Here is a 22,012-nt window from a genome sequence, read left to right as displayed (position 1 = left end):
ATTTTGATTTGGAAGACTTCAACCGTTGACGATGACCAAATTCAAGTTTTTGTCACAAATAACTCGCACAGAAACGTCACATCGCAGAGACACTTAAAATACATTACATATTGTCAACACTGGGAATAGTTTATCGATCTGCGATTCGCTCTTAAAACGGTAAACGTCTCACTTTTGAAAATATTGATAACTGGGAATGAAAAGATTCAATACAACTTTGTTCAGATAGGAAAATCTTCGATAAAACGCAGCGACTCACCGTTAACAACTCCGAAAGACGGATGACATCCCAGGATGGTAAACTTGTACATTTAATGGGATTGAAAAGTAGTGCTTTAATATGAGGTTTTTACGCCCAATCAAACCGGTAATCCTAGTTTATACTACACCCCATTAGAGCGATTCGAGACAGCAAATGACCAAAAATGACCGGCAATGGCTAATCTCAATGGGATTATTTTCTGGAACAAAACGGTTCATATATTATTGATTAAATTCGTTTACATGTACATGAAATTTTAATTGAATTTACCGTAAAAAAACGCTACGTACTTATTTTACAACCACATATTTAGAGGTATTCTGCCAGAATTAAGTTTAAATTAGTTTTTAAGTCGAAAAACAATACATATAAAACTTTTTTTCAAAACTAAAGTTAAAAGTACATGAAATTCATGAAAATGATTATTGGCTTATCCATTATGTGAATTACCAACCATAATAATAACAACCAAATAACCATAAATTTCACTATTGTAAGTAGATCTTAAAATTTGTTAACATTGTGAATTTTTAATAATAGTTTCAAATTTCAGATGAATGGGTATATTCATCAAATGATTAACAAATAACTGAGTGATTTTCTTTTTTCAAAATGACCTTGATCCTCTTACGAGGGTTCGCAACAGCAGAGGTCATATCAACCCTCGGGTTGTCGGTGTTTCTGAAAAAAAAAGGCTCATTTGTAAGTATGTTGGGTTTGAATTCAGGGGCAATGGATTCGAACCTGAGACCTTTACCATGCAGTGATGAGCGCCGCGCCAAAACCTAACCGACAACCCCCGAATAACTGTTCCATCAGGACTTAAAATGATTTGGGTGTCGTATAATATAAAAAGCAAATATTCAGATAAAGATTTGACGATTGTTTTTTATTGTATGGCTCGATTGTTTAATTGGAAGGAAATTGAAAGTATAACGGAGCCCAGCGGCCCAAAATAACGATTATAACGAGGACGATCAGTTGACCCCTGGTCTTGTCACAAAGGGCCTTAATGACCAACATTAGGCCCTTTCTATAGGCAACTGCACCCTATTGTCTTCCACTATTTCTCTCTCTTTCTCTCTCTCTCTTCCTCTTTATATTGAAATTTTAGAATTAATTAGTAACTAGTAGGTAAGTAGTATTTTGACTTACTCCCTTGAACCAAATTGGTTAAACACGGTTGCTGCTGTTTGCCGACAACGTTTTCTGCCCAACAGCCGATCGTTCCGAAATCCACGTCTGTTGCGGGGGTGTAATTAAAAAAACTGACCGATCCCGTCGTCCTCATCCAGCTGGACGGAAGCGGCAGAACGTCCTTGGAATTGTTGAACGTCCATCTAAATTTGAGATTTGTATTCGGATTGGCGTCGACCTCGCACGAGAGAAAGACGGATTGATTTTTTAACAACCCGATAGTTTTTCTTTGTTCACCCTCTTTGCAAACTGGAGCGTCTGAAAATAAACCAATAAAAACAGAATAAAATATTAATCACTTTAAACAGTTTAAACATTATTTTAAGGAACTTAGACTTAGAGTTCAAATAACACTAACTTAAGGTGAGGATCTCGGTTGTTTGTGAATTTAATGAATAGGATTTGAGGAGGCGGAGAGATTACAATTGGCTAGGAGAGCACTAGGGGAATTCTCGACGTCAAGCATTGTGCAAGATTCGTTCGACATATAACTCTCTTTGAATTGGACGTTCGGTCTTTTGTCGGGTGATGGAATAGAGCAATACAATAAACTGGACAATACAATGACTCCCTTGAAGGGACAATGTATCCAAGAATGCCTTCCATTCAAGACCTTATCACAAACAACTTAAGATTCTTACAATTCATTTGACCTGTTCCTATAACCGCTTATCGATAACTTCTAAGAATTTCCAAATAGCGGGGAAGAACAGAGACATAAATCAAGACCAATTTTAATTATGCGATATGAGATTTTTTTGTTAATTTTGTTATATTTGTTATTTACCACTCACAAAGTTTAGTTAGTAATTATTTGTTTCCTTTATTGAAACATGTTAGAAAACCTATAACATTATACATTATTACAAGCACGTTGATACCAAAAGTTATTGCTTAAAGAAGTTGTTAGAAGCTGAACAGTAAATATAAATTCACTAGTTTCGTGGGCCGCTTGACCAATTAATATCTTACAAGGTTTTCAGTTGAGATAAAAAAGGGCAAAACGGAGGGAAAATTCAAAAGGTGGTTGAGATGGGAGGTTGGTGTCCGAGTGGATCGAGGTCACGATAGCTCAAGTGGTAGAGCAGCGGCGTATCAAGCCGAAGATCGTGGGTTCGAATCCTGCTCGTGCCATTGACTTTTTTATCTCAACTGAAAACCTTAATTAATAGTAAATATAAAATCCCACTGGTTGATTTTATTAGTTGATGTAATTAGAACCCGTACAATTGCAAAGTAGAATGTACTAACTAGCTTATGACATTGATTTCTGTATAATATTAAGTTGAGTTAAGTTAATTAGCTGGATTTTCATGGCTTGAGGTGAACCGCTGTATCTAAAATAAATAAATTTTTCACAATGAAATAAAACCGTCTCTTTGTGAAATTTGGAAATAGTGTTTCCATTAGAGCTGCCTGTCCTATGATTCGATAGTTGAGGCTTATTTTTTTCCGGCAGACAGATAGGTCATAGCCGGTTCTCAATATTTCCTTTCTCTGCAATTTTAAGGTCTTACTATTCTTTGTAATCAATTTTCATCTTATCGTTGCAATTATCTGGGACACGTCTGCATCCTTCACACATAAGCACATACCAACAATTCAATTCAATCATGCATTCACTCACTCCAATAACTAACTCCATCACACGCACATTTATATATATATGTGTATAATCAATCACGCTAATAACAGACCGCCTACGCACTTGGATATACTGTCAATCGGCCTGTTCCCATTCATACTCATTCATTCAACATTCTCGCTAATAAATACATACATTCATTAGGATATGATCATATGCAAAGAGGCAGATTATAGTAAGTCGTACACTTTTATTATTCGCAAATATTTAAATAAATTTTTCTAGTACTAGCTGCATCAAAATTTTCTTTGTTAATGTTTCAAACGTTTGCTCTGTGCGAGTATGTAATGCACGGTCACTGGCCCATCACACTCTGGGCAACATCTCTGTTGCCGTCACCATCAGGTAGCCATGTGTGTTACGGGTGTGGCATATCCTCAGTCTTGTTAAGATCGTTCTATCTTTCTTTTTCATTTTCTCCACGGGCCATGGTTTAACAGTTTCCTTAATATTCCTTAGTATTTCCGTCATTTCAGTCCAGCGGCTTTCCATTCTTCATAACATAGGTGGTGTCATTGGTGAAAAAGGAGGTAAAATTCTTAAACAAGAAGGCTTTAGAATAGATTTTAGAGGTACGTATTCACTTACAAACATCCTCTCAAAACCTAAAGACTTAAAGGTTGACAACTAGGCAAAAAGCGGGATTTACAAATTTAAATGTAATGATTACAACATGAAATATATAGGACACATTGGTAGAGATATTAAAACGAGAGTTAAAGAACAATTGCCTAAATCGAACAAATTTTCGGAATTTAAGGACCATCTAAAAGAAACAAAACACAATTTAAATTTAAATAGAACAGTGTTACATAGTTTCAACAAAGGGAGGGAACTAGTTAGGTTTGAGAAATTTGAAATTAAAAATGTAAAATTGTACATGAAGATAAATGCATTAATAATATAATAGATTTTGATTTACCTCTTATTTTAATTATGTACCTAAATAATATTAAACGTACAAAATAACCAAATTAATTAATTTAATTGTTATTAAATGTTATCATTAATTTATCGACGTATTATTAATGTATCATTTTAAATTTAATTTTAATTTTTTTATTAATTAATAAAAACATACAATTTAATCTCTAATTCTTAATCATTTTCTTACAGTATTTATTAATATAATATTTAATTGTGTTATAATTCCCTCTTTTTGCACGTTGAAACTTGAGCGGCATTAAAACCCAGCTTCTCATTGAAACGGCGCGTGGGCGGAGGATCGACGGGTTCACCATTCATGTCGAGAGAGAACTCCTTCAACCTGATGATGAGCTAGCTATAAGCTTGAAATCCGTATCCTTGAAAACAACTAACTATGAGTAAGAATCATCTTTTTAAAAAGATTGAACAACACTCTCTCTACCATTGATTCTTCCACCACAGATGGAAAAGAAAAACTAACGTCGATAAAACACAGGCATTCCCATTTACAAAAAGACGACCAACGTTGCATGATATGAAAATATACAAATAAAGGATAAGAAAATAGCTTTGTCACACACAGCTAAATAAACGTGATTTATGGACACTAAACTTACTTTCAGTGAACGTATAAATAAACTCAATTATCAACGGAAGTAAAGGTTTAATAGTGCAACTGTTCTTCATTAAACAGAAACATTAAAGTGAGTTCACTAGTTTTCGTGGTCAGCTTGCCAAATTAATATCTTTCAATTAATTAAGGTTTTTAGTTGAGATAAAAAAGCCAGTGTCAGCAGCGGGATTCGAACCCACGATCTTCGGCTAGATACGGCGCTGCTCTACCACTTGAGCTATCGTGACCTCGATCCACTCGGACACTAACCTCCCATCACAATCCCACCTTTTGAATTTTCCCTCCTTTTTGCTATTTTTCAATGACAATATTAAAGTGAGTATTGGCAGGAAGGTAATATTGTAGGATATCCTCTTGTGGTCTGCCGGGTGATAAACCTATAATTTTGATAGATATTTTACCTATAATTTTTGTCTGCATTTCCTAGCTGATTTTTGTGATTGAAAACATTGAAATCGGTGACATCTAAGAAAGTCGACTTAATAAATTGAATGCAAATGAAAATCCACTTAAAAACCTTCATACGTAAGTATTTATATTATTAGATTATTTAAATATGTTAATTGTCGATTAGTGGTTAAATAAAAAATCTAAATTACCATGCGGGTTAGATATCGCTCTGTCCCATTTCTGAAACGGAAGATCCGATCTAAAATTACAAAATACGTGTCCCCATTTATTTTATTCCAGTTTCTAAAGAATGCCATTAAATTTTATAGCTCCACACAAAGTGCCGGGGTGGGAAATACATAAAAAATTAGATGGTTTTACTTTGGCACACTCTTGGAAGACCTTTTTTTATGAGAATTTAAAACATTTCTCATTGACAAAAATATATATAATTTACAAAATGATTTTCTTAATTTAGTTTACATGGTGATAATAAGATACATATTCAAGAAACAATGAAATAATATATTCAAGAATAAATCTGTAATTATTATGATATTGTAAGACACTTATTACAATGTTTCAAAAGCTATAACCAATTAAACATTATCTATTAAAATTAATTTTAATAACATTACATAGTTAACTGTATACTCTAGAATCCCCCAAGGATCACATCTTGGTCTTATGTTCTGTTGTATTATTCATAAATTCTGTTTTAAATGAGGTCAAATCTTACAGACCCATATCGCTGTTACAGACACTAAACTTTTCGAAAAGGTAAAACCCATAGTAGAAAATAAGCAAATTATCTCAGCTCAACCATTTAGATTCCGATCAATGCATTCACAACAATAGACCAAATTAACCAAGTATGTAATAAAAAAATTACTCGTAAAAGCTATTAATTTTTTCTATTTTCCTTGATGTTTCACAGACTTTTGACAAGGTCTGGCATAATGGACTCATCAGTAAAATTAAAGTAATTCCTTTCAAACAGGGGGGGGGGTTAACGACCATCTACTCGTTGGGTGTTGAGGAGGAGTGGTAAAATTATTTCACAATAAATTTTTCATACATAACCCATTAAAAACCATGGGAACTGCCGGGATTCGAGCTCAGGGCCACTATCTTGGCAAATGAAGTGCGCCTAAACTACACGGCCACCGCAGTCCCCTAGGACGTATCCTGTAACCTAAAAGCAGTAGATATGATCAATTCCTTTTGAACTGTCAAACATTTTAGAGTCAAACTAGAAACGATCCTAACACGTTCTTCCAAATCATACGCGCTCCCTTTTAAACGCCAAACGTCAAGCTACAATAGAAGGCATTGGCAACAGCCCGTTATCCTCAACCGGTTGACTATACTTCTACGCACTCAACCCTTCTCTTACGCTCTATTCAGTACAACAAATACCTTGCAACCGTTTCCACACACGACAACTCCAAACATATCGAACCAAAAAAATATCAATCCGTTGATTCCTTCATCCGTTTACCTAATCGACGTGGGTCTGGAGTGACAAACCTATTTTTAACCAATTTAGAATCCACGGTTACTGATGAAATTAAATGATGCCCATCTAAATGCATAACTTAGAATACCACTTCCTCTTCATCTCCCTCTCAAACCTTTTAATTCTTCTGAAATTAAGAACCTTTCTTAAGGTCCTATTCAGAACATTCAAATCAAAGGATGAGACCACCTGAGAAGAACATCGATTACACCATTAAGAACTCTCCAGCAAAAAGTGAGCGTACCAACAACTTTACTCAGGTTTAGACTATCTAGCCCAACAGCTTTAAGTTTATCGCTGTGAGTCAAGTCTCTCACTTGAAGACAGAGTTGTGCACTAAATATTGTACCGCTTTACGTTGAACTCTCTCAAGTCTATTATCTACATCACATTGATTGTGAGGAAACCAAACAACACTGACATACTCCATATGGCTTGTTAGAACAAGAGATGAGAGCAGTTTGATCGCGAAGGGATGAAGTCCGCAGTCAATCGCTTAATAAAACCAAGATTCTGAGTCCGTACGAGAGTAAAACTACTACGAGAGTAATGGACGAGAGTAAAGGTGGGGTTGAGATAGGAAGTAAGTGCCCGGGGGGATAGAAGTCACGATAGCTCAAGTGGTAGAGTAGCGGCGTATCAAGCCGAAGGTCGTGGGTTTGAATCCCGCTCGTGACACTGACTTTTTTATCTCAACTTAAAACCTTAATTAATTGAATGTTATTAATTGGTCAAGCGGACCACGAAAAATAGTGAATGCAATGAATTAAAATGAAGTACACTTCACTAAAGCTCTCCGTGGCCATTTCATTTGTCGCCGAGAATCCAATACGATTACACGACATTTGAAAAAATGGCAAAAAGGAGGGAAAATTCAAAAGGTGGGGTTGAGAGCTCAAGTGGTAGTGTAGCGGCGTATCAAGCCGAACGTCGTGGGTTCGAATCCCGCTCTTGACACTGACTTTTTTATCTCAACTTAAAACCTTAATTAATTGATTGTTTTCCATCTAAACTTCCTTTCTTCTACGATGCTGATTGTTTTGTTATTAATTACTATTCATTTACAATTTTAATTCTGTACTATTTAAAGTTTTGAATATTTTATGATAGGAAATAACAAACGGATGTTTAATGTTCTCAATGTTTTTCCGGTGGCGCCGCGTGAACTTAAAAGCAACAAATAACCTGATTCATTTGGTTGTCTCCAATTTACGCTAATGCTTGTATGGCTATATAGGAAGAAGAAATTTTGATTAATTAACTGCCGTAGAACTGCTCCATGAGGAATCACAGGTAATCCACTAATCAGTTGTCTGATTCCAAGGCTTTAGCTTGGGCCATAGCCCCAACTTGACACAGATCAACTCATGACGAATAGAGGATCACTTGGGCCGGAGGCCAACTCGCTTTAGGCACTGTGCCTTAATGAACCGATTTGCAATTTGTTGCATCACAATACATTTAGTTGAGAATCAGAATTGTCGATTATTATCAATGTCGATTTTTAAACATATATTATGTTTTAGGAAAACGGACGACCAAGATGATTTATCATTTTGTTATTTGACTCTTGCGTCAAGATCAGCTAAAATTAAACAATATTTTTCAATGTTTGATAAAAGAATAAATGAAGTTATAAATAAATAAATCAACTACTCGATGTCGTCTTTTAGTGCATTGCAATGGAACTCATATAATAATATTTTGATATTAAACAACAATATATATTAGGCCTATTTTAAATATGCACAAGTTGAACATACGCTACATATACACATACTTACATACGCTGAAAACTATGGTGCAACCGGATTTTAAACTGGTCAAAAAATCACAAAGTTATGACAGAATATATAAATAAAAAACTCGTTTCGTGTGCTTTGTTGTTAATTCAAATAATTAGCTTCTTCACACAAGTAAACATAAATTGCCTTTATTGTTTACATTCTATCATTTGTTTATCAACCTCTCATTATGAGAGCAAATCGTAATTCCTGGAAGTAAATAAACTTTACAATAGTAACTATTCCTTACATTCAGTATTCCGGTGGCAGTTAACGACTGCTTTATTGATAGTGGTGCTATTGCACCTCGTGAAGTCGACTTGTACTCCGAAAAGTTTCTTTTTTTGCTCCAGAGAGAGAGAGAGAGAGAGAGAGAGAGAGAGAGAGAGAGAGAGAGAGAGAGTGAGAGAGATTACTATTTTTCAATGATATACAGTATAAATCGTTTATAACTAACTACAGGGGACCATAAAACTTTGTACGGCAGTATTTAGTATAAGCAATATATCGCTTATAGGGAACAGTTCGTTATATCTGAACTCTTCATCCATTTGACATGCACGTACGCTTATAGTAGTGCAGTTTTCATTGCATAAATAATTATAAATTATTGGAGGTCGTGAGATGCGGTCTGGTGTGACGTAGGTTTTAGAAAACCTTTTCTTTATCTTGCGAACGTTTCGATCTTTATTGAGATCATCTTCAGGTCCTGCGATTTATAAACATTGCTTAAATTTTACAAATACATGTAGGATGTGAAAAAATGAATGAATTTATACAATGCTAGAAACTTTAGATTCAATGTTAATGGGTAATGGTTCGGCGTGATTATCCTTTCAGGACGGGGATAATTAGGAAAAGGAAAGCCAAATTGATGAAGAATTAGACTATGTAGAAATGTTTGATTTGTGGGATGTAATGATTTTTTATATGTTATATGTTTTTTGTGATGTGATGGTGATATATGTATGTTATCGATATTGAATTTGATTAATGATATTAGCTTAGCTGCGACTGAGTTTGCATGTGTCTGTTCTGTAATTGATGCTGTGTTTATCTTTGTTGATGTAAACTATTTCTAAAAAGTTACGTTTATGTTTGTTTTATTCTGTGTGTAACATTTTTGGATTGTCGATGTCGAAATTGTGTTGGTGTTCAAAGTGGTGGGTAGCCAGTGCTGTAGGATTTTGTTTGGGATTTTTGCAATCATAGATATGTTATTGTACTCTCTTATTAGGATTTAATACCGATGTAAGTTGCCGGTCAATTTATACAATTGATTGTGTAAATTACGTCAGATTTATTTGTTACTGGTGTGGGATCTTTAATTTTGTAAAAAAAAAGTGTGTGAATTGTTTTATAGTTTTTGAAAAATAAATATATAATAAATTATAAGAAATTCCTTCCCCACCATACCTCATCTCACGACCTCCGAATAATCAATCATTAACTAACGGTCACTAAACACCACACAATAATTATAGAATTAAATCAAGTTTATGAGGAAGTACAAAATACATACTAAACTGTTAAAGTAATTTATTTACATAAATGTTTTTAAAACGTATTTACAAATGTGAATGGTATCACTGTATATGTAATCCGCTATCTTTTTTGGGCAATATTTTTTTAACTTTATGGTACTATTAAAGTATTTGATTATTTACTCTTTATTTTTCACGATTCCCGATATGGACCGAGACATCTTCATTATCGCGAATTTTACCTCAAGAGAAGAAACTAAGATCGTGGTTTTGGTACAATTATTTAATTTTTTTTATTTAGAGATTTTTTAAAGACAGATTTAAAAAAGGGCAAAGAATTTTTCCTAGAATCGTTTGGCAACTGGGGTTACTTTTGCGAGCTGTCCGCTATAAAAGATAGTTTGTAATAAACGGTTCCCTATGTTTTTGCCTTATGACATTTCACGGGGCCGAAGACTTTGTACGTTATAACCGATCGTTCCTTATAACCGGTGTTGTTATAAAAAAATTCTACTGTATCTATATTGGAAAACATTAACAAAAGGAAACGCTCTGTGCGCAACAGCTCCATTGAAATATTAAATTATATTAATCCATATATGTTTAGCTGTCATAATTGACCATATTAATTATTTCAATTAATTATTCTTTTTATCTAAGGTCTTGATTAGATGAAAAAGTTCGTTTCACAAGCGTGATTCGAACCCACGACCTTCGGCTCAATATGCCGCTGCTCTAACCACTTGAGCTATCATGACGATGGTTAAACGAGCGGCGTATTGAGCCAAATTCGAATCCCGCTCGTGACACTAACTTTTCATCATAAGCAAGACCTTAGATAAAAAGAATAATTAATTAAATTATATTGTTGCTTGTAGAAAAAAAGTAGAAAAAAATTAAAAACCACATGCTGAATAATACGCACACAGTGCAATTATAACAAAGAAGAATAAAAGGGGAAGTATAAATATAAGTATGATTAAACTTTATAAGTGAATAAATATATAAGTAAAAGTGATAAAAAAAATAGAACACATTTAATAGCAACATTAATTATTAACTAATATTAAACAATTAATAATAGTATAGTCACAAAATCAATTTTTATTTGGATGGCTTGATCGCAGTCATTCGTTTCATGGTTTTCACCATTTCATTGTTTTTTTTTTTATGGGATGATTTTATACCACTCAAAATTGTGAAGTGTAGCCGCTCCTTGTACCTCTTCTCCAATCCATGTGACGTCCTTGATTTCATGCAGCATAGTTATTTTTACCTACCTACAAGAGCCTGTGACAAGGCACAGAAATTTGTCAGTTTAACTTAAAATTTATATATATTTTAAGTAATCGATTTTAAGTAATGAAAATAAGACTCTGATAGCTACTTTGCGTTTTCCCACTAGATTTTTACATGTTCGGTGAAGTTCAGTTTTGAATACGGTTTGACACCCAGGCAGATTATGGTTTTGGACCAGTCATACGTTCCCTCATCTAATACTCTGTGGTGCATCAAGGGTTTGATTTTGGTAAGAGAATGCAGCGAGTTTTTAGGACATTGATTATCAACTTCCATCGAAAGTAGAAGCGCTTTATTCGCGATAATATTCCATATTTAACTTTTTAGTTATCGCACTGACTCTCCAAGAGGAGCATTAAAGCACAATATCATCAGCATATAGTGCTAGTTGACAGAACTTGGGTTTCGGCAAAGCGTTTAGAAAAATATAAAACAGAGTGGGACCTGATTGAGCCCTGATGCTATAACGAATAGAGGTGAGTGTGAGAGTTTTAGCGCAACACGAAAAAGACTTCTTTTGGAGGGATGAATACACAATTTTGATTATATACACTGGGAACCTGTACTCACTCAACCAGTAAACAATCCCGTTTTGCCACATAGTTTTTTCTAGGACTTTTCTATGTCTATGAGGACAAAACCAAAGTATTGGTTAAGGTGGAAACCCTATGTGACCTTATCTACTATGCGAGCCAATGGAGGTACAGTACTGAGTTCTCCTAGCAATTGCATTATATAGCAGGCAAATGCTGAAAACTTAAATCTTCGTAAAGTCGGTTAAGGCGTTAAATAAGTTGTCCGTGAAATGTTCACGGGAAACTATAAATATACACGATACTCTTGATTTCATCAAATAAAAAGAAAGAATACAAAATATAGAAAAAATATAGAAACGTTATAACAAGCTGCAGTCTTCATAAAAGACAGATCGCCCGATCAAATTAATAAGCTATAATCTAATATTAATAAGTTAAATTAAAAGTTAATATTTAAAAAAAATATTTTACACCTCCAACTTTACAATTGTTTACAATTAATTGTTTCAAATGATTTATATGTTGAAACTTACGCCTTATTCTTAGGTTGGCCGGACGGCTTCTTGTCGTCCCTTCGCTGTTTTTGGCCACACAACTGTAGTCACCAGCGTGCTGCAGTGATATATTGATCAGCTGTAAAGCGTTGTTCAACTCGGTTCCAGTTGGCGGCAATGGATAAGCATCAGTCTAAAAACAAAAATAACCAGAAGCGTATTATTATTTAAAGGAATAATAATAGGTGACGTTCAAAGTTCAATAAACATGTTTTCTTCCGTCTTTTATTAATGACGAATTATTTTAGTTTTTAGAATAAACGTTTATATTATTAGGTTGTTATTACAATTCGTAGGCTTTATTTATTTAGTAGACTTTTTATATAGTAGAATTTATATAGTAATAAATTTCAGAACTTGAATGCTTTTAAATCTAATTTAATTATAAAGAATGCGAGTTCAAAATAAGCATGCTTTAAAAACGCAAATTATTTTACTTTTTACAATAAAGATCTATATTATTAGGTTGTTATTACGATTTACATAGTAGACTTTTTTTTATTTAGTTGACTTTTTATACAGTGGAATTTATATAGTAATAAATTTCAGAACTTGAATGTTTTTAAATCTAATTTAATTATAAAGAATGTGAGTTCAAAATAAGCATGCTTTAAAAACGCAAATTATTTTACTTTTTACAATAAAGATCTATATTATTAGGTTGTTATTACGATTTACATAATAGACTTTATTTATTTAGTTCACTTTTTATATAGTAGAATTTATATAGTAATAAATTTCAGAACTTGAATGCTTTTAAATCTAATTTAAGTATAAAGAATGTGAGTTCAAAATAAGCGTGCTTTAAAAACGCAAATTATTTTACTTTTTACAATAAAGATCTATATTATTAGGTTGTTATTACGATTTACATAGTAGACTTTATTTATTTAGTAGACTTTTTATATAGTAGAATTTATATATTAATAAATTTCAGAACTTGAATGCTTTTAAATCTAATTTAAGTATGAAGAACGTGAGTTCAAAATAAGCGTACTATAAAAACGCAAAGGATCCTCTTAAAAAAAATTCAATAATGGTACTGAAATTTTTGCACATTAACGATGAAATGTCATTAGACAGATTAATCATTTTGAACGAAAATAGTCCTCTAATTGCATCTATAATAGTCTCAAGTTGCATTATTTTTATTTGAATATATTTCAAGAAGAGAAGAAGAAAATGCATGACTGGGGTAAAGGAATCATTATGCTTTAATGTGACATACCATATAAATATCATATCAAATGTAGGGAAGGGAAAAACAAAATTATTCCTTTTGTTAGGATGCCATGCATTATACCATATCTGACTTGGACCATTGTTGCGAATAAAAACAGGGCGCCTGAGAACAAATGTATACCACGGAAAAGAATTTCATATAAAGCGACTGAACAAGAGCTTTAATCATTAATAAATAGTTTCGCTTTTATTTTTCGAAAAGACTTTCCGCAAACTAAAATGATTTCTGTAGTAATTTACAAAAACAAAAATTATATAATTGAATTTATTTCTTTGAAAGACAATTGAACAAATAACAAAGTATCTAACCAAAACATTGCACTACAAATGTACAGTATTATCGGTTATTTGTAAAATAATGTAATTAAATATACTATGTAATTTAATTGTTTTTTTCCGATTGATATATGCTGCTAATAAACATTTTTTCTTATTACTTATGCCAATCTGCAGACACTTCAGCTGATATAATAAGACAGTTCTAATTTTTTTTAGGTTTGATTTTATCGTGTTTTGTTCATTACAGTTAAATTAAAAATTTTAATGTTGGCATTCTTAGGTTAAGTATTTTATAACAAATCACCAAGTAGATAATCCACTGGACATCCAATTACTTCTACTATACTTCGGAACCTTCCTCAGAATTCACCACGCACTCTCCTCTATTATCAAAGTATTCCTTGTCATCTTATTTCTAAAGCATAAAAACCTCTCAAATACCTCCTTCAGACTGAACAGCCTTTGTCCAGTGATGTCCAAAATCCTCGAAAAACTCTTTTTAAAACGATTAATACCCATACTAGATACTCATAAGATCATTCATTCTCACCGATTCGGCCATTTCATGATTAAGCAGTCTCAGAGTTGTTGAAACGACCTCCGCTGCTCTAGAGAACAATGAGTATTGCTTGTGCTCCTAGATGTAGCACGGGGTTATGATATGGTCTGGCACCCAGGCATGCTTTATAAACATAAACGCTTCCTTCTCATTCCTTATTATCTTATCCTGAAATCCTACTTAACAGACCGCTGCTGCAGAGTAAGTAGTGACAAGTATTTCTAGGAAATTATAATGATAGAAGCCGGCGTCTAAAAGGGGGCATTTTTGGTTCCATCCTTTATATCATCCATATTACACACCCTACCTGCACACCCCAATACCATCACCACCTACTACAGACTATAACGCAATTTTGTCCTCTAACTCGAACCCAATGTAAGCTACCTCTATCATCCAAGAATACTTTGAGCTTATCGACGACTGGTGCCAACATTAGAAAATAAGACTGAATGAAGAAACAAAGAGATACCGTCTTTCATTCAAGTCAAATACTTAAGACTATACCTAGAAAGCAGATCCTCCTACCCTCATATCCTTCTAAAGACTGAATCAGCTTTCTTCCAGTGCTGTCTTAAAACGATCTCGAAAGACTCGTTTTAAAACGTTTAATACCAATTCTAGATATAAATAACATCATTCGTACTCACTAATTCAGCTTTCATCTCCATAGTTTCACGATTGAGGAAGGCCTCAGAGTTATTTACACAATGTCCTCAGCTCTAGCGGACAAAGCAATTCCTTGATTTCCTGGATATGGACCAAGCTTTTCATGCGGTCTGGCGTCCAGAGTCTTTTTAATTTTAAATACTTCCTACCACCATTTTTACCTTATCCTAGAAATCTATCTAACTGCCCTGTGCATTAAATTGAAATACGGTTAGTTTGAGATTCGTCGGAGCTGGCAAGCTGACAAAGGAATTTTATTGGTCCTATCCTGTATTCCTGGTTAACTGGTTAACCTTATCTTGGTTCAATACTGCAGACTTGAACAGTGATGTAATCCCAACTCCAAGAGAAGTAGAAAATATCTAGACAAGGGAATCGGCAGTTTCAGAGGAATTGGCATAATTTTTTTCACCCTAGAACAACAGAACAGTATTGCTTGGGTGCGGACCTGGATTTGGCCCAGAAATTTGATAGGGTCCTGGCATCGAAGAATCCTTTACAAACTTAAAGTTCTTACCCACTCCTTATTTCTTTAGCCTCCAATCCTATTTAAATGACCTCTGCTTTAGAGTGAGGCAACAAGGGAGCATTATTGATCCCATCTGTAAGTATAAATACAATTTATACTGCTGACTTTCCTGTACATCACGATAAGATCGGTACCTAGTAACAGGATGTTTTTGCCTTTGCACGTCGCAATTTTGTCTTCTAACCTGAATATAACCTTAAACAACAAAGAACACAGAAAAATATACCACGTGTATATTTACAATGAAAAACAGTTTTTCCCTTCAGTGTACATCACCAAGAATATCGAATTTCACAATTCAGACATTTAGTACTATACCTAGATAACAGGTATGAAATCCGCACACAAGGCCTAAGAGACAAGTTAACAGAAGACTAGGACAACTATAAAGACTTATCGGACGGAAATCGGTTTTGATCGTCAAAACTGAACGAACTTAACAGAAAACATTATATCGACCACTTTGGGCATACAGAGTGGAAGCGTGAGTTTCCTTCAAGCCCTCCAACATCAAGCGCAGCCAATCAATCAAAAGTTCTCATATAAATTGACACTTACTACTTATATAGTAACCTCACTATCCTCAACGACCTCATATTTATTTTGTAAATGAGCTGATCCGATCCCACTTCCAAAACTACCGCAACAAACGTTCTACACATCCTAAGCCAACTGCCAAAGCCTTATATGCACTTTCCCATCCAAAAAACCCTCTACGTCGTTTCAAACAGCGATGTCTCCAAGTCGTTCTCACCCCTAATCCGTTGTACGTAGCCCTAGTCACTGACCGGGAGAATAAAACATACGCAAAAATTTTTAATGTGAATTTTTATACGTGTACAGTTTACAAATTTACTTTTTCATTATGTTATTATTTATGATTATATTAATAGTTCCCGTCGTAATTAGCCATCTAACTGTTTCTTCATTACTGGTGCTTTATTTTTTATGTAAATACCTTAAATTGTGACAAATTATTAACTATTTTAAGACTAAAAAAGTCTAAGGAATTTTTCCCATAATCAACGAAGAGAAAGGTTCGGTTAGACCGTACAAAGAGGGTATGATGAGTTGAAACGAGATTACGCAGGGAGACAATCCGGATTCATGCCGGCGATGTAAAGTAAAATCGGCCGTAAAGGAAAACTCATACAAAACTACTTAATTGAAATTGTTTGGTATAACTCGGAAGTCTCATTAAGAAAATACAATGTGTCGGTCGGTCTGGTTGCAGGGAAAAGGAAGGTAAAGTTAGCGGAAGACGGAAGCAGCTGAGTGGCGGCTACGGCGATGTGAGAGGGTGTGCAACTGCTACAAGTTTGTTTCAGTAAAGTCAGATAAGTTTATACTAGTTCTCACTTCATTAACAAAGTTCAACTCACTCCGGTCTCAATTGATTCACCCTTTTCCCCGGTATTAGCATTAACATTACGATGAGTTACACCTTTTACTTTCACTTTGGTGTAACGTTTCTCCCATTCGGATTAAACTACTGCTGGTACAATACGATATGTAACTGAAGAAAAGTGATACATTTATTGTAACACCTTATGACAATAAAATTAAGTTTCGAATCAAGGTCTTAAATAGAACATCAAGAAGTTTAGGTTCCACGGTTATTTTAGCCAATCTCAAATTATAAAGTTGTCATAATAATATGACAAGAATATAAGTGTAGAATGTGTTTATGTGGTCTTATCTTTCTGTGAATCCTTTCTTGAATTTATTTATTAATCGCAGGGGAGCTCTTGCATGTATGAAAACTGTCTCCTCAGGTTCCGAGCATGAGTTCACCGATTCACACACACCCAGTATCATTTCTAACACAACCAGTCAAACTATGTCACATACACTTTCTCACTGAAGATGGTGCAATGCCGAAACGCGTTTGAGTAGTTTAACAAACTCGCGAGTGAGTTTCTAGAATTGATTCGTACTGGAAATATTGAAATTTTCTTCAGAACTCTATAATTAATAGCACTAGCAGATTCTACGTAAAAAATTACTTTTGGAACCATAATTAGTTTTACAATGAAATAGGCAGCTTAATCAAAAAAGAACATTCTGGATCAAGGTATGGTCTCGAAGAAGAAAGTAAATTCAGTTGTTACTGACAAACTTGCGAGCTATTTTAAGGTCATCATCAAAGCAAAACAAACTTAAATATGTCTATAGATTGACATACTTCTGTTTTTTACAGGCGATCTCAAATTTCCTTGATGAGAGACTCAGCCCAACATTCCCTAGGACTATCAATGCCAGTCCAATAATAATTAAAGGCCATGTCTTTCATACAAATTCGCACAATTAAAGCGGGGAACACACTTATTCGATGCAACGCTATGTGACACTGTCCAGATCATCGAGTACAGTCGAAGACAAAAAACCGGACACTCATTTTAATTCAAACTACATTTATTATTTTCGTTATACTAATTACAACATATTTATTTTATTATAAACCAAATTAACCAAGATCAAAAATTCATTAGTTTTTATTGTAAGAAAATTAATTTTAATGGTTTGGCAGAAAATTGATCAAAACACCGGAATACCATTTTTTGATATAATGAATTTAGCTAACGATTTACTACACGATTTTGCTCATCAAATTCAACTAACAATTTATTTCATGATTTTCTCATAAAATTACACCATTTTCGTCGCATAGCGTCAGAACAGGACTTTGTAGTTTATTTCAAACTAAGTATATATAATTTTGTCGTTAAATTAATTACAACATTCCTATTTTAAGGTAAACCAAATTAAACGAGATCGAATATTCATAAATTTTTATCAAAATTATATAATTATGATGGTTAGGTAGAAAATTTATCAAAACACCAGAATAACTTTATTTAAAACAATTAAATTTAACTAATACTTTATGACATGGTTGTTCTCATAAAATTTAACAAACAATTTATTACACGGTTTTGCTCATAAATTATTCAGAAATCGTGAAATGCGGTCTGGTGTGATGTAGGTTTCAGAAAAACATTTTCTTTATCGTGCCAGCGTTTCGATCTTTATTGAGATCATCTTCAGGGCCTGGGATTTACAAACATTGTTTAAATTTAACAAAAACATGTAGGATGTTCACACCAGACCGCATCTCACGATTTCTGAATAATCATCGACGGTCACTAATCATCACACATTTGCTCATAAAATTTAACTAACAATTTATTTCATAGTTACCCTCATAAAATTACACCATTTTCGTAGAGTGGCATCAGAACAGGACACTCATATTTTTGTAGTTTATTTCCAACTATGTATATGTAATTTTATCGTTATAATAATTACAACATTCTTATTTTAATGTAAACCAAATTAAACGAGACCAAAAATTCATAAATTTTTATAAAAATTATTTAATTATGCATTTAATTATTAGGCAAAAAATTGATGGAAACTTGTGACTGTACGTGGCCGGTGTATGACGTCTCATAGATATGCACACCCTATCAAAACGAGACAATGCGTCGGATAGCGTTGCATCGGGTGGGTTCCCCGCTATAAGCTCATGACTTGTTGATCTCGTTTAGTTTGGTTTACATTAAAATAAGCATGTTGTAATTAATATAACGACAAAATTACATATACTTAGTTTAAAATAGACTACAAAAAATATGAGTGTCCTATTCTGACACTACTCGATGAAAATGGTGTAATTTTATGAGCAAAATCATGAAATAAATTGATAGTTCAATTTTATGAGTAAAAGCGTGTAATAAATTATTAGCTAAATTCATTATATCAAAAAAAGGTATTCGGGTGTTTTGTTAAATTTTCTGTGTGTGTGCATGGGGGTAATACAATCTTATGGAAAACTGGACTTTGGATTTGCGTCGGGTAGCGTCGCGTAGTGTTGCATCGAGTGTTCGCCGCTTTACGTCTGACATACAGGAGCGAGGCTAGGCATACATGGCCGGTAACTACAGGTTAATAATTTTCGTTTTGTAATTATGAATTATTTTGGCTGTTGGTAAAATTTATATGGAGTATGTACATGTTAATAAATAGTTATTTTGGTAAATAGTTCTAACTTTGCGCTGAATGGAATATATAAAATATGTCCCTTTTCTCAGTGTGTACACTGGTTGGTAAAAATATATTTTATATTTTTAGCTTGTTGAGTAGTTTAAAAGCTTAAAAGCGATTGATAGACCACATATATATGGATAGTTCTTTTTTGTTTGTTTTTGTCACAAACCGTGGAAAGACAAACAAAAACAAAAACGAACTATTTTAATACATTTTACTCAAATACATTAGAGACGGGGACATAATAGGGGTATCCACGACCTTGTGTTAACTCTGTTAACCCTGTTAGGTCCTGTTACATCGAGAAAAATGATGACGTAGGGTTGTAAGAATCGGCTAGTTATCATTGCTCGATCTAACAGGCCAGAGCCAATGTTAGATGTTATGTCGAAAATGTAGTCACATTGCTATCGGTTAGGACGTAGATAACCAACATGGCAGCCATGAATTTAACAACTGTATTTTGTTTTCCTGCTGAATTATATCAATACTTTTAGGCTCATGAGACACTAGGCAAAAAAAAACAGTCTCGGGGTTTTCCTAAAAACGTACCAATAAAAATATATAGTGGGGAAAAGTTAAACTCACCCTGNAGAGAGAGAGAGAGAGAGAGAGAGAGAGAGAGAGAGAGAGAGAGAGAATCAGGACACGGTGGTCAGGGTTATTAGTGTGATCAGGGACGTTGAAACTGGAAAGAAATGATTTTTTAAAATTTAAAATACATTAATAATTGAACCTGTACATCTAATACACAAAAATAATAATTGGGTAAATTTACTCGTAGGTTGAGATCTAATATTTAAAATTGCTTTAACAGTATAAGTGGCATTCGATCGATAAAACAGCATTTAACTCCACTGCAATTCACGAAAGTGGTTTCACTATAGTTTCAGCTGGGTTGGGACGGGCGTCCAGTAATATAAAGCCCTTGTCACATTACTTTGTGAATAACAATATGTAATTTCCCCGACAAAGTATTTTTCAACACCTTAAAAATAATTTATTTGTAATTGGCTTGAATTTCTCTAACACGTTAAAACGATTTTTTTAAACTTTGATGAGAAAGATTATTTATGTAATTTAAAATTTGATACTGTCCAATATGCCTACGTTTAGTAAAACTTGTAATAATTCCATTGGGTTGAATGCAATTTATGAGTTGATAAATGATGCAATTATAGGTATCAATAAAAAATTTATTTTCGACTTGAACAACTTAGGCGGTCTTGTCCTTTTATTATAAAACATTTATCCATTACAATTTATTTTCAATATTTACCCCTGTATTCGCCTTGTCATCATAGTCGGGTCTAAGACCAGCAAAAGCGCGGTGTGGCACCTTCTATTCGAGGGTACGTCCACTTCGTGATCGTTCTCGCCGCACTGTAGAGTTTACTTGGCGGAATTGTATGACATTTGGCACGCGGTTGAGGTCATTCAAGACGATGCCTACGTAGTGAGCTGACTCCCTCAGCGCGGTTACTACTGTGCGTGGTTCTCCTATTGGAAAGATACCACAAACTGGACCGCCTCAGCGAAACGGCGGTAGTTGTCTGGGTTCTTTGACACATAGGACTGTGGGGTGATGAAATTTGGATGAGGAGGTTAAGACCGGCCCTCTGACACTAAAAATGTAATAAAGAACTCTCAAGTATCAGGAGCAGTGTTGATAGATGGCCGGCCGAAGATCTGACTCGTAGGAGTGGGATTATCCTCATCCGATTAAGGATTGGCTCATGGATACTTACATTTGGGCTAAAGCCCGCGTATGTGTCTGTCATGTAGAAAAAGGTTGCTAAGCCTGTATGTCCCACCTAACTGAAGGGTGCAATTCGTAGGCTCAATATGGAGAGGGCCGATGGTGGAATAGTACCTCATTGACGTTCAATTCGGTTAGTTATATAATATGTGTAAAGGGTGATGGAAGATATCTAGTACTCCACAACCTAACTGAATGTTTTGTAAATAGGAAATAGTGTTTTTCAGAGCGAATGAAAGTGTGAATGGGAGACGGATTAAGTTGTACACTGAAATGAATGGATGGATGTTGGAATTCAACCTCGGTGGCTGGATGGATAAGTCTGACCCCGGACTAACAATACTCGGAGTGGGTGATTCTCGAGGTCTGCAGGTAATTTACTGTAAATTACAAAAATGGTAAATAAACAAAATCTGGAATTGCCGGTGGACTCCAAGAAGTGATATGCACAATTCTGTACACGTGCGTGTAACCTGCATGTGCAGGCTTGAGTTTATATAAATCAGTAAATCAGTTATTTTCTACCTTCAAAAACATTATTACATAGTGCGACCATGTTATTTTAATAACTGAGAATTTGGTAATTAAAAATGCTGACACCTCCTTTTGTCAACTAATTGATTCTTTCCCGATTCTATCAGTTTCGCACCAACCTGCTCGAGCCCTCTGCAACATTCCCGCTCCGTGAACCCGC

The 22,012-nt window shown here is 34.2% G+C and overlaps 1 protein-coding gene across 1 annotated transcript in view; it reads right to left on the bottom strand.

The window, feature by feature from the left end:
• LOC106663395 (hemicentin-2-like) overlaps window positions 1-22,012 on the bottom strand; it is a 221,331-nt gene that overhangs the window by 14,512 nt on the left and 184,807 nt on the right. The window contains exons 9-10 of the mRNA XM_014388215.1: window positions 12,211-12,364; window positions 1,418-1,717 (exon numbers count right to left, since the gene is read on the bottom strand). Of these exons, the coding sequence (XP_014243701.1) occupies window positions 1,418-1,717; window positions 12,211-12,364 (454 nt within the window). The remainder of the gene's footprint in view (window positions 1-1,417; window positions 1,718-12,210; window positions 12,365-22,012) is intronic.

This window comes from Cimex lectularius, unplaced genomic scaffold (genome assembly GCF_000648675.2).
Source record: "Cimex lectularius strain Harlan isolate CLEC.00 unplaced genomic scaffold, Clec_2.1 scaffold221, whole genome shotgun sequence".
Taxonomy (NCBI): domain Eukaryota; kingdom Metazoa; phylum Arthropoda; class Insecta; order Hemiptera; family Cimicidae; genus Cimex; species Cimex lectularius.
This window is presented reverse-complemented; position numbering and strand designations above follow the sequence as displayed.